The sequence below is a fragment of the Neophocaena asiaeorientalis genome, unplaced genomic scaffold, assembly GCF_003031525.2.
Source record: "Neophocaena asiaeorientalis asiaeorientalis breed wild unplaced genomic scaffold, Neophocaena_asiaeorientalis_V1.1 scaffold871, whole genome shotgun sequence".
Classification (NCBI taxonomy): Eukaryota; Metazoa; Chordata; class Mammalia; order Artiodactyla; family Phocoenidae; genus Neophocaena; species Neophocaena asiaeorientalis.
The window spans coordinates 120,338-133,518 of NW_020175454.1; the positions used below are offsets into that span (position 1 = coordinate 120,338).

General features: G+C 55.7%; 2 protein-coding genes across 2 annotated transcripts in view; one reads left to right on the forward strand and one right to left on the reverse strand.

Moving 5' to 3' along the window:
- The window catches only part of AKAP17A (A-kinase anchoring protein 17A), a 5,416-nt gene extending 501 nt beyond the window's left edge, over positions 1–4,915 (reverse strand). Inside the window, exons 1-4 of the mRNA XM_024768102.1 lie at positions 4,894–4,915; positions 3,723–4,500; positions 2,994–3,142; positions 3–243 (exon numbers count right to left, since the gene is read on the reverse strand). Of these exons, the coding sequence (XP_024623870.1) occupies positions 3–243; positions 2,994–3,142; positions 3,723–4,484 (1,152 nt within the window). The 5' untranslated portion in view covers positions 4,485–4,500; positions 4,894–4,915. The remainder of the gene's footprint in view (positions 1–2; positions 244–2,993; positions 3,143–3,722; positions 4,501–4,893) is intronic.
- A 5,404-nt stretch (positions 4,916–10,319) lies between these two features.
- The window catches only part of LOC112415223 (splicing factor 3A subunit 2-like), a gene marked incomplete at its 3' end in the record, with an annotated part of 12,050 nt that continues 9,188 nt past the window's right edge, over positions 10,320–13,181 (forward strand). Inside the window, exon 1 of the mRNA XM_024768085.1 lies at positions 10,320–10,588. Coding sequence (XP_024623853.1) covers positions 10,320–10,588 — 269 coding nt within the window. The remainder of the gene's footprint in view (positions 10,589–13,181) is intronic.

The window sequence follows — 13,181 nt, forward strand, 5'->3', positions numbered from 1 at the left end:
ACCTTGGCGCGGCTCAGCAGCTCGGCGATGAGCCGGATGGACTGCAGGTTGCGCTGCGCCAGCAGCAGCTTGCGCTCCTCCAGCCGGATCTTCTCCTGCAGCTTCCGCTGCTCCTCCGCCTGCAGCCTCTCCAGCTTCCGCTGGCCGCGCCGCAGCTCGCGCTCCCGCTGCCTCTGCGCGCGCCTGCGCAGCTTCTCCTCCCGCCGCCTCTCGCGCTCCTGCTCCTCCAGCTCCTTCTGCTTCCTGCGCGAGCGAGACACGGGCTCCGTGAGGCCGCGGGCCGCACGTGCGAGGACGCGCCATCCACAGGGCACCGGGGTGGCGGCCGCGGGGCTCGGCATCGCGGCGCTTCCTCCCCGGAGAAACCTCAGTCGCATCCGGGGACCCCGAGGAGCGCGGCGCTCAGGGGCTGCGAGTTTCCGGCGTCATCCGCGGGAGAGTCTCGCTGAGTGCGACCCCAGCCCGGAATCGTGAAGAAAGGGATGGATGGCCAGGGAGGACGCAGCGGTCGCTGAGTTTTGAACAAGAAACCCGGCTGGCGGAGGGGTGACGATGGACGGACGGGGAAAGGGCTGCGGCGCGGAGCGACGAGGCCCCTCCGCTGGCCGCACGCACCCTGAGCGCAGAGCCAGCGTGCTGGACCGTCCCCGTCCCCAGCCCCAGCGGCAGCGGAGACACCCGGCCCGGGCTTTCACACCCCGGGAACCCGCGGGCCCTGAGCGGGAGGGAATCGGCAACGTACACAGCCGCAGGAAGGTTCCGGAAGCAGCGAGCTAAGGCCAAGACCAAACACGAGAGACTGTACCGCATGGCCTTTCATAGGAAGTGGTAGAAACGACAAAGGCACGGGGACACAAACCCGACCCGGTCTGCCCCGATCAAGGGGTCCCGAGAGGATGCACTGCCTGGGGAAACCCTTTCGAGATCACTGCGTACACACTCCCTGGAGACAGCGACTGTTCCATAAACACCCCCGCACCGCACCCGCCAGCCTAGACCCTAACAACATCCTTCCTCGTTCGGAAATGAGGATGCCCCCGAAAGCAGGACGGCTCCAGACCCCAGGGAAGGTCTGAAGACCAACGGATGTGTCCACCCGGCACACCCGCATCTCCTGCGAGCTTCTGTTCGCTGAGCTGCCGGTGGGGCCGGCACAGCAGAGAGGCGAGGTCGCTGCGGTTAGGACCAGACACAGAGGAGACCCCTGAGGCCAGAAGGCGGACTGTCTGCAGAAGAGCCGACATCACTCCCAGGGCGCCAGGCCCGGAGGAGGCGGCGGGAGGACCCAAGCTCATCCGGACGCGGAGGAGGGGGGCGGGCTGGGCACCGAGGCCGGGCTAACGCAGGGAAGCAGGACAGCTCGAGGGTGCCGGCGTCCAGGAGGCCACACACACCTGAAGGCCTCCCGCAGCAGGTGTCCGTCAAGAGCTGCGGGTCCTAGCTGCCTCACGGGCCTCAAGTGACCACAGCTCTCAACTGTGGAGCTCATGGCCCCCGACGTGCCACGACCAGGAACGCGACCGCTACTGGCCGGTTGCACTCTGTTCCTATGAACACCGAAGGACCCAGAGACGCGCGCCCGTGATGCGGCACAGACGCCGGGGTTCCGCCCCACAGCCCTGGCCACCACTGCTCACCCTGGGCGCCTCCCGGGCCCACCGCTCGTGCCAGGCCAGCCCTGCCACGCTCCGTGGCCACAGCCGAGGCGCCGCCCTGGGGCTGCGAGGCCGGGTCCTCACCAGGACGTGTCCTGCTCTGTGTCCTCCAAGGCCACTCTCAGTCCCGTTTCCCCACCCGCTTTTCCTGCCATAAGGTCAAGCAAATTGCCTTTAACGAGACCTCAGAGCTGCTTTAGGAAGGCCGTGGGGAACTTCTACACCCCCCAGCTCGGGGGCTTGTGGTCATGGCCCACCTCGAAGAGGGAGGACAAGGCCCGTTTGGGACAAGGGCGGGTGGGTGGTCCGCACGCCACTCGCGCTTCCCGGTTCTTCCTGAGGGGGCCGTGCTGACGCTGTGGCCCGGTTCACTGCACGATCCCAACCGTCCCCACCAAGGGCCGCCTCCTGAGGGCAGCCACGCACCGAGCACAGCCTACACTCCCCGGACGCCCGTTCCTCTCTCTGCACCGACGGCCTCACTCCGGGGCTCCTGGCCCCCGACCAACGGCCACACCCTCGTCCGCAGCCCAGACATCCCCGCCTCCCCGCGGGAGCCACGTGGGGCTGAGAAGAGAACAGCGGCATGGTCTGGACGCACTACCCTGAAACTGGGTTCCGGTGCAGACAAAGGAACTACTACCCGCCGAGACATCTCCGCATCTGTGTTAGTGCTGTCGGTGAAGAAGGGAAAACGAAACAGGAATCCGACAGCCGGGGCACAAGGTAAGTCACTTCAGCCAACAGGTAAACAGACTGGTGAACAATGAACTGCCCAGATCACGCACACCTAAGACTGAACAACACTGCAAAACACACGACACCGTGACTGTAACACGCGCACGCGCACACGCACGCACGCTGGAAAGAAACACCAAGCGCACAGCAGCCGTGATGGACCAAGAAGAATCTTTCCTTGTTTTCTAAAATGCAGGTAGTATCGTTGGTCAGGTTGCTTTTATAACTCACAAAGCAAAAGATAAAAGGGGGAAAGGTCGTCCCCCGAGTTTGCCATTCGACGCGTGAACCTCAGTTACTTTACAGACCTCCTAAATGAGGCGTTTTTGCTAAAACCCGCCAACGTCATCAGTTCGCTACTTCACTTAAAAGCAGCTTCAGCCTGAACGCAAAAACCTGCAAAACAGCCAACACTCCGTGCCTGTGCCAGCAGGACCCGCGCATGGCACTCAGGGAGGCTCGGAGGGGGAAGGCCCGTCCAGGGCACTGGGCAGGGCCTCGCGGGTAGGGGGCTTGGCCCCGCCGCCGCCGCCGCCCGCGCCCGCACATGCGCACACGGGGCCCAGGCGGGAGCCCCGAGGCGGCCCGGGCCGCACGCACCTCTCCTCGGCTCTCTGCCTCTCCTCCGCCTCCTTCTCCCGGCGCTTCTGCTCCTCCCGCTGCTGCTCCAGCTCCTGAAGCTTCTGCCGCTCGAGCTGCCGTTTCTTGATGGAGGCGTCGCTCAAGTGTTTGGTCGAATCGAAAGAAACCTTCAGAGGGAGAACGGGGCAGGTTGGGGCGGGTCGGGCGACAGCCCCGCCCGCGCGAGGCCGGCTCCCCCAGACTCAGCGCAGGGAAGGGGCTCCCGGGACGCCCTCTCCTGCGTGGCCGCGGGCCCCGAGCCTCACGGTCAGCGCTCAGGACCCGACTCCTCCCGAGAGGGGACGGGGACCACGAACCACAGGGACAGCGCCGGGAGCACGAGCGTACCCGGAGGCCCGACGCCCTGCCCCGGTACCGGCGGGAAACGCGCCCCTCTCCCCTCCTGCCACAGGGCCCCGGGGCCCCGAGGCCGGCTGCCGCGCCTGCCCCGCCCAGGCGGCACGGGGCACAGTGCGCGGCCGTAAAAGAACCGTCGCCTCGTTTCAAGGGACGTTTGGGGGCCCGGCTGGAGCTCGTCCCAGAGCGCGCCCGACCGTCTCCCTCGCGCCCCCTGAAGACGCAGGCTCTGTGAGAGAAGCTCGGGGGCCGCCCGCTCCCCTGCCCGCGGCTGCCGTCCTGCAGGACGCGGCCTGCCGCTGGGACCTTCTCCACGGGGCCCGGCCCGCGCTGCAGGGGCCCCTCCCTCACCTTGATGTTGCAGGCCACGGCCTTGCCGTCCTCGCCCTTGTACATGAGCTTCATGCCGCGCAGGGCGCTCATGGCCTGGATGAAGCCCGCGTACTCGCGGTACTGCACGTAGGCCTCGAAGTTCAGGTGGCCCCCAAAGCTGAAGGTGTGGAAGTTGCGGCCCGTCATCTCCTCGCGGTAGGGGTCCAGCATGGGGATGTCCACGTTGCGGATCTCCCCGAAGCGCTCAAACACCCGGACCAGCACCTCCTCGCTGGGCTTCTCGGAGCCAGACTCCTTCAGGGCGAACCACTTGCAGGGCAGCCCCTCCAGGTGGATGGTGTCGGGCCGCTCGCCGGGCAGCGTCTCGTTCATGTCCTTGGCGTCCCGGAAGAAGGAGTCCCAGTCGTGGCGGGTGGGGAAGTCGATCTTGAACTCGGCGGCGCGCACCTTGAGGATGTCGGAGAAGCCGCTGAGCTTGATGGTCTTGCCGTCCAGGCAGGCCAGGAAGGCCCTGACCAGGCTCTTGTTCTCCACCTCGCCCTCGAAGCGGATGAAGTCCATGGTGCTCTTGGAGATGCGCAGCGCGGAGAACTGGTGGTCGCGCACCATGCCCTTCAGGCGCTCCATCACCTCCCAGTTGGAGATGGACTTGCCCGGCTGCTTCAGCTGCGGGAGCGCCACGCTGATGGTCATTTTCGTGATGGGCTTCAGGTACAGGCCGTAGGGAGGGCACAGCTCCACCGCCTCGGACGTGTCGTGCACGATGGTAGCCGCAGCCATAGCCGGGACCTCGGGCCTGAAAAACACGCGTGCGCGACGGGTCAGGGCCAGGCGCCGGGCCGAGGTGTCCCAGGCTGGCCGGTGCCGTGGGCCCGGAGCAGGGAGGCAAGTCTGCTCGCTCTCTGTACGTCAGGCACACGGGCCTCTACAGAGGGAAAGGCCCTCGGCCCGAGACGTTGGTGCTTTTAATGAGATTACACTAAAGCAGGGGAGAAAACGGGCCAACAAAACGTTTAGGCATAGTTGGCAGCCAGACTCCTCCAGCAGCGCTGACCTGCCCCCAGTACCCAGAGGCAGCTCTCCCGGGGCCAGGGCAGCAGGAGCCCAGCTCGGCGGGGTTGGTCCCTGCCCTCAGCGAACACGGGGCAGGCCGGCTCCACCTGCCACCTCCACCAGAGGGTGCACACACCTGACGGGGGAGGGAAGGGACGGCCCAGGACAGCCATCTGGGAGGGTCTGTGGAGGAGGTGGCCCTGTGTTTCCACGGAAGAAACAGGAAGGAAGTTTCAGGCTGAAAAAAACAGCCAAGGGCCATCGACTTCAATTTCCCCACTGTGGGCAGAGGCACCCTCTCTGTTCCCAGATAAAGCATAAAAAGTGACCTTTCGGAAACCGGGGGAGGGGAGGGAGCCCCTCCTCCCCTCCTCCCCCAGCTCTTCCCACCTGCTGGGAGACGTGCCTGCTTCCAGAAAGCCTGACCCACGGACACCAAGCCCTAGAGGTGGCGGCCTCAGCCGGTCTGCCCGCCCACCTGCTAGCTCTCGGAGCTCCCGCCCCAGATCTAGGAGGAACCCCAGGGGTGCGGGCGTCCCAGCTGGAAGAAAGCCACGTGGCAGGGTCAGGGGCAGGGGCACCGCAGAGGAGCTCTGGCCTGGTTTGAGACCTGTGACTCCCCGCTCCACAGGACCCCAAAGGCCGCAGGGAGGGCCCGAACCAGAGCCCCGGACACCCTCCCCCCTCCCCCGCCTGTCTGCCGGGAGCCCTGATACTCCCAGCTTCCCTGTTGCGTGGCTTCTCCTGCATCGTGGGCGCGACCCCCAGCCCCTTCGCTGCCCTGATACCCGCAGCTGACCCTACGCGGTGCCCAGTACCTCCAGCGCCTCTAACTGTCCCCCCCGCCCCTCAGTTGCCGCCTTCCCTGTCCCGGGCCGCTGCCTGTTGTCCCGGTAACCCAAGGCCACACCTGGGGCAGGAGTGTGAGGCCACCTGCCTTAGGATCGGGACCAGGTGTTTGGGCCTAAATTACTATTATAATTATGCATCGCACATAATATGTAATATAATTTCATTATCAACTATTACCTGATTACATATTGATTATTTTATTTACTATAGGAATTGATTCGTTGCATAACGTTATTATATTATAAGGTAATTACATCTACATATGTAATACAATGTTAGTGTAAACATATAGCATTTTTACATTTTGAATGTTTTACATTTTAACATTTATTTTTCTATAATATTTATTTTTAATATCTGAAAATGACACAAATTACATATCGATTATTTTTACTTACTTGACATATACTTTATCATTTTAAGGTGAAGCCTAATAATATCTAAAATTTAAATGTAAATAAGTAACAATATGCTTTAGGCGTTATATCAGCATATTTCATATGTAATGAACTTTTGCATAACTACATGTCACATATTTTATGCATAATAATATACATATAATTTTATGATATAAATTAACAAATGACAATTTATTAAGCTCCCACTTTATGCCAGGCGCTGCACAAGGCATGTGATTCTGATGCCCCAAATATGTCACAAGTCCCCACATTGAAAATCCAGGGTTGGGGGCTTCCCTGATGGTGCAGTGGTTAAGAATCCGCCTGCCAATGCAAGGGAAACGGGTTCGAGTCCTGGCCTGGGAAGATCCCACATGCGGCAGAGCAACTAAGCCCGTGCGCCACAGCTACTGAGCCTGCGCTCTAGAGCCCATGAGCCGCAATTACTGAGCCTGCGTGCTACAACTACTGAAGTCCGCGCGCCTAGAGCCAGTGCACAGCAACGAAGACCCAACACAGCCAAAAATAAAAAAGTAAATAAATTTATTAAAAAATAAACAACCCAGGGTCGGAGAACAAGAGCACAGACCCTCTGTTTTTCAACACGGAAAGTGCCAAAGCATTTGTTTCACAAGGGGCGAGGGTGGGTAACTCCACCCTATGTCAGGTGGAGTTTTGAAAAGAGGCTCCTGGGTATTTGCTGGGTGTCTGCTATGGATGAGATATGTAGTCGAATTAAATGCTACCCATATAGTCAAATATAATCATGACATCCACCTGACAAGGAGGAAATGGAGGCTCCAGGGTCCCCCAGGTAGGGGGGGGGGTCCCTCTTTGAACACAGGCAGGCTTCTCAGTGGGGTATGTATCTTTTCTGTTTTCTTTTGTCTTCTTCTGGAGAACGCAAAGGTGTTTGGTGTTCCCTTGAAAGCCGTTCTCCCAAAGGCTGCTTGCATGTGGATGGCTTGCTTATTTCCCCGGAGAACTGTTAAATTTGGAAACTGCTTTTCCGCTGCGTTCTACCAAGCAATTTGCAAAGTGAATTAAGAAATGAGGTATTCACTTCTTTGGAAGTGGCAAGACTAAGAGATGATTGTAATAATTTGGGAAATGTTCAAGGAAAATCCTTTTACAGTTTTGAGCAAAATGTTCCTCCAGGGAATGTACCCCAGAAACAGAAAAACAAAGTTCCCAATTACCTGTAGCCCGAATCCTTTGTCCTGGCTGATATATGCGTGGGTATATAAATCCCTCTCGTTGAGCGTGACGGGAACCTGGGTATAGGATGAGATATCGCTCCCAGGACTATATGGCAATGGTGAAGGAACTCTGTGGTTGTAATTTAAGTCTATAATCCACTGATTCGAGCTAATGGAAGGAGAGATTATTCTGGATGGGCCTGACCTAATCAGGTGTCGGAGTCAGGGCTAAGACGTCGGAGAGCTTTGAAACAGCAGAGGAACTGCCTGGTTGCCTCGAGGGAGCAAACTGCCTGGTGGAAAAATACCACTTGGCAGGGATTGGCAGGTGGCTTCTGGGAGATGACGGTCTTAATGCCCCGACACAAGAAACTGAAATTCTTCCAAAAAGCACTGAGCTTTGAAGAGAGCCCCAAGCCCCCAGTGAGACCCCTAGCCCCGGCTGACACCTTGATTTCAGCCCGGTGAACCTTGAGCAGAGGACGCCATTAGCCCGTGCCTCGACGCCTGACTTAGGGAAACTGGGAGATGGTAAACATGTGTTGTTTACAGCCTCTACGTTTGGAGCCCTTTGTTACCCAGCCATATATGACTACCACATCTGGAATAAACATATGGATCCTCAGCCCTCCTTAATCACAGAAAAACATGCCTCTTTACCCCACGCAGAAAATGACCTCCTCTCGTGCTTAAATAAGCAGTGATTTTCTTATCATCACTCGATTCAGTTTTTAGGACTGCTGTAACACATTACCCCAGACAGCACAGAAATGCACCCCCTTCAGACCAGAAGCCTGAAATCAAGGTGTGGGCTGGGTGGGTTCCTTCTGAGGGCTCCAAGGAAGGATCTGTCCCAGGTCTGTCTCCTGGCTTTGGGTGGTTTGCTGGCAATCTCCAGTGTCCCTTGGCTTGTGGCAGCCTCACTGCCATCTCTGCCTCTGTCCTCAAAGGATCGTCCTCCCTCTGTGTGTGTGTCTCCGTCTCTTTTTCTCATAAGGGCCCCGTACACATTAGATTAGACCCACCCTCCTCTGCTGTGCCCTCATCTTCATGTAACTAATTACAGCTGATACAGAGGTACTCAGGTTCATGCTGGATGTAGGCATTCAATGAGGTACTACGAGAATTGAGAACAGTAAGCTGGACACCTGTTTCTGAACCCAGAGATACTCCATTTCTGGCTTCCATCTAGATTCAGATACTTAGATACTTCCCTCCAGGTTAGACACCTTCCCCCCTCTGTATCAGCATTCCTTTCACTTTGAGCCATATCGAGGGACCCTGTTAATCCATTCCTTCGAGAAAAGTGCCTGGTGTTAGTATGGGCATCTATAAATGTATGTACATATGTATGCATATATCTATCTATCTGTTCATCCATCCATCCACCCACCCATCCATCCATTCATCTACCCATCTATACATCCATCCATTGACCCATCCAGCCACTCATCCAACAACCCATCCATCCATCCATCCATCCATCCACCTATCCATCTGTGTGTCCATTCACCCTCCACCCATCCACCCATTCGTCTGTCCATCACTCATCCATCCATGTACCCACACACCCATCCATCCATTCATCTACACATCTATCCATCCATCCATTGACCTATCTGTCCTTTCATCCAACAATCCATCCATCCATCCAACCATTTGTCTGGCTATTCATCCATTAATCCACCTGTGTGTCCATTCATCTGTCCATTCATCCTCTACACTCCATCTGTCTGTCTCTTCATCCATCCATCTATCCACCCATCCATTGGTCTACCCACCCACCCACTCATCAGCCTATCTGCCCACTCACCCATCCATCCACCCATCCTTCCATCCACCCACTCACCCACCTGTCCATCTGCCCATCCATCCACCTACCCATCCAGCCATCCCTCTCTCCATCCACCTCACAGATCCATGCCTCTCAAGACTTTATTCAAAACAACCCCTTTCCACCAGGTGGCGCACCCACCTCCTTAATGAACACTGGCAAGAGCTCCGCCATATTAATCCTCTGGTCTGGATGCGAAGCCAGGGTCTGAAGGGTCATCCATCCCCAGCAAAGTATCGGTCCAGTCATTTCCCATGAACATTCCCCTATTTATGGAGTCCACCTTCTGCCACTCAGTCTCCTATTAGATCATTTCTTATTTATTCCAGAACTCTCTACACAATTTATCATGCCGTAAGCAGCACAATGGAAAGAAAAAGACACCCCACAATTGAAGACTCTGCAGAAACGCACTCTCACCTCTGCTGGTGCTGGCGGTACAAATTAGCCGATGTTCAAAAGTAAATTCCACAAAATCTCGCAATTACCATTTTTAAAGTGCCCACATTCTCTTGGAGTCTTCAGCCTCAGTGTTGGTAATTCAGACTATAGAATTATTCCCCACAGATATACAAAAGTATATGTGTAAGTTCTGCATACGTGCGCGTGTGGCCACACACACACATATAGTATGCGTATATAATGTACATATGTGTGTATATACATATGTGTGTGTGTATATATATATATATATATATATATATATATATAGTCCGTGTAGGTATAAAAGGCAGGCGTGCAATTAGTGCTTCTGGCAGCAGCCCTAATGCACACACGCAGGATGCGGAGTGAGCCGTTACAGCAACCTCTATGCTGAGTCCGGCACAGACATACCCACCCACTCACTCTCTGAGTGTTACATGAAGACCTCATGCTGCAGACATGTTACCTGCCCCCACTGTTGTGATGATACGGTGGTACTCAACGGTGACGTCAGACTGTGCGATCAGTAGTTTGGGGTGGGTGACTGCATCAGTGTCGAAGATGGAGAAAGGGGATTAGGCTGGGATAAAGGACTCAGGGATTGATCAAGGGTGTCTGGTTGGGTCACAAGGGTCAGGGGTGGTGGGATAAGAATGACTCTGAGGTCCCAGGCTCTGGCCACCGGGTGAGGTCAATGACATGCCCTGAGGGGAAACCAACAGAAGAAGGTGCAGTTTGGAAGAGGAAGGAGGCAGGTGAGTCCAGGGGGGTTGACTTAGCTTGGAGGTGCCTGCAGCCTTAAGGGAGCTGTCCTGTAAACTCAGGAGCCCAGGGTGAGTCTAGTGCAGGAAAAACCATGATATTGGAGGTGCATGCCGGTACAGGAGAAGATACTGGGCACAATTCAACCATCCACCCCCCTATTCATCCATCCATCCATCCATCCATCCATCATCCATCCAGCCATCCATCCATCATCCATCCAGCCACCCATCCATCAACCATCCAGCCAGCCAGCCATCCATCAGCCATCCATCCATCCATCCATCCCCCAATTCATCCAGCCATTTCATCCATCCATCCATCCATCCATCCATCCATCATCCATCCAGCCACCCATCCATCATCCAGCCAGCCAGCCCACCAGCCACCCACCCATGCATGCACGCATCAATGTGTGACAATATGCACAGAATATTGTCCACTAGGGAAACTCACCTGAGCCTCAGCATCCAGTATTATTGGTACTCAACCACGTGGCTGTCCTTTAGTCTCCAGCCCCCTCCAGACGTTCAGGATACTAATGTTTGTAGTCTCCAACTTCTCCTGGGGTTTGGAACTGATATGGCATGTCCCAAAGTCCCCATCATAAATCGCATCGTTAAAGGGTCGAGCAGCCAACGTCCCCAAGCAAACAAAGACACGCCTATGAAGCAGGACACTGCAGGGGCCTGGAGGTCACCGCTCGGGAGTAGAGGGCAAAGACAGGCCTGTCTCTGGGTCAGGTTAAGTCTTCACTACGCACAAGCAAATCACAGGAGTGCTACAATTTATGGCAGTGCTTTGAAGGAAGAGGAGAAAGGGTGACATAAAGCCTGGGGAGGGCGAGGGTGGGGTCCCCTCACGAGAACAGGGCGAGAGCTTTAAGGGCAGTACAGCAGGGCTTGTGGAAGGTAGTTGAAGGGAACGTGGCCTCCTGGTGCAAAGAGGCACCCTCTGCACACGCCCAGACAGGAGTGGCCAAATGTCCTCACGGGACTTTCCCTGGGGGAGATCAGAGAGCCCTCCGGTGGGGTCCCCAGGACAACGAGATCCTGGCGGGTCCAGGAGAGGCTGAACCATACACCAGCCGTCAGCACCAAAGTGGAGGCTGTGGTTAAATCTTGCTGCGTTAAGATCGATTTCATCTCCCACTTCCCCTCGCCTGTGTGGTCCATCATACAATCGCAGAGAGACACACAGTGTTTCCTGGAGCAGAAGGTCGGTTTAGCAAAGGCCCTCCCGCCTCACTCTGTGCAAAGATGGACCATATTTTCAGGGTGGTTGTTCCCAGTCTGCAGACATGAGTAAAGTGTCTTCATGATTTGGTGCCTTCCCCATTATTTCTCAAGAACGTTCCTTAAATCTCTACATTATTTCCTCCCCAGATCTGCATAATTAGAGCTGGAATTTTTTTTTTATTATTTTTTCTTTTTTTTAGTAAACGGTACCAGTCTCACCTCTCCAAGTCTTTGGAAGGAAAGGTATTATGTGTGTGGTTCTCTCGGAGACTTCCTTTCTCTTCCCCTGACTGCACTACAACACGTTAATCATCTCTGAGCTTGGGTTTGCAGATACAGAGACCTAAGGGGTGGTCGACAGGAGACAGACACCACCCCAGTCACTGGAAGTGGTCTGGAGGTGAGGTCACCAGGAGAGATGATCCATGTCTAGCCCTGTTAATGATGAGATCACAAGAATCAAATACACTCCATGAGAAAGGACCCAGGGTACCACGGGAGGTTATCTAAGGTTGCTTAGGAACAGGGGGAGCGGGGAGATTTCATTGACAACATAGCCTGATGAGAAAATGCTGCTCCCTGTGTTTCAGAGTCCGGGAATTCATTAGATGTTGATGTGCAAGTGTTCTTTTAAGGAGATATGCTATGGGGGGGTGGGGTCTTATATGCTATGGGGGGGTCTTATTTCCTGTGTGAGGAGGAGAAAATCAGATGTTGTGAAGATCAGAGCAGAGGGCAGTCTCAGAGCAGGAGATAAAGGTACAAAACTGAGATAAAGGAGAGTCCCTCCTTTCACAGAAATGACATCCTCAGGTCTGTCACCAACGTGCGGGCCTTCCCTTTTCTCTTTAGGGTAACTGGGGTGTAATTCAGAACAGAGTGGAAGGTGTTTGTCCGGGATGAACAGAACCAGGAAAAAGCACGGTCTCCAGAGCCAACTGTGTAGCGATGGCCAACTGGAAGTTTCCAGTGGCAGGTGACAGCTGGGGGCGGGGGAGGCCCAGGACTGTGGTCCGCATCACAAGGCCCCCAACACGTGAGGGCTGCCATACAGACTCACAGACAGGGCCCAGTCCTGAGAGGTCGGCGAGAGAAGGACTCATCCTCGGGGACTGGGCTCTCGCCTCCTGTAGCTGGACTCTGAGGGCGACGCGGGGAGCGGGTAAGCGTTGCGTGGACTGAAAAAAATGTACAAGCTAAAAGTTGAGAATTATGTTTTATTTGGTGGACTTGCTGAGGACTTAAGTCCGGGAGGCAGCCTCTCAGAAGGCTCTGAGGCACTGCTTCCAAGAGGTCAGGGAGGGGCCAGGGTATCTAGGGGTTTTTGCAACAAAGACCAGGTGGTCAGAACATTAAAAGGTCACAGTTAATTACAGAAAACCAGGCATTTCAAGTGCACGAGTTTAGCGCGTTTCTATGTGTGGGGAGATGCAAGAGTCTGGGCTCATCGAAATCATTCCTTTGATGTGCACCTTAGATGTCTGGGGCCAGCATCTGTTTTTCTCCATCCTGAGTCCCCCCAGGGTGCACCGTTGGGAGTGGCTGTAGTGGCCTCATGGCCGCAACATCCTTTATTTACTGAAAGGGCAGGCAATATTTTTCATTCACGGTTGCAAGAATCCCAGCGACCAGTGAACTGAACTAGGGTCCAGTGTTAGAGCACTGGCCACCTTTGTCCTCTCCATCCATCCACCCACCCACCCACCCATCCTTCCTAC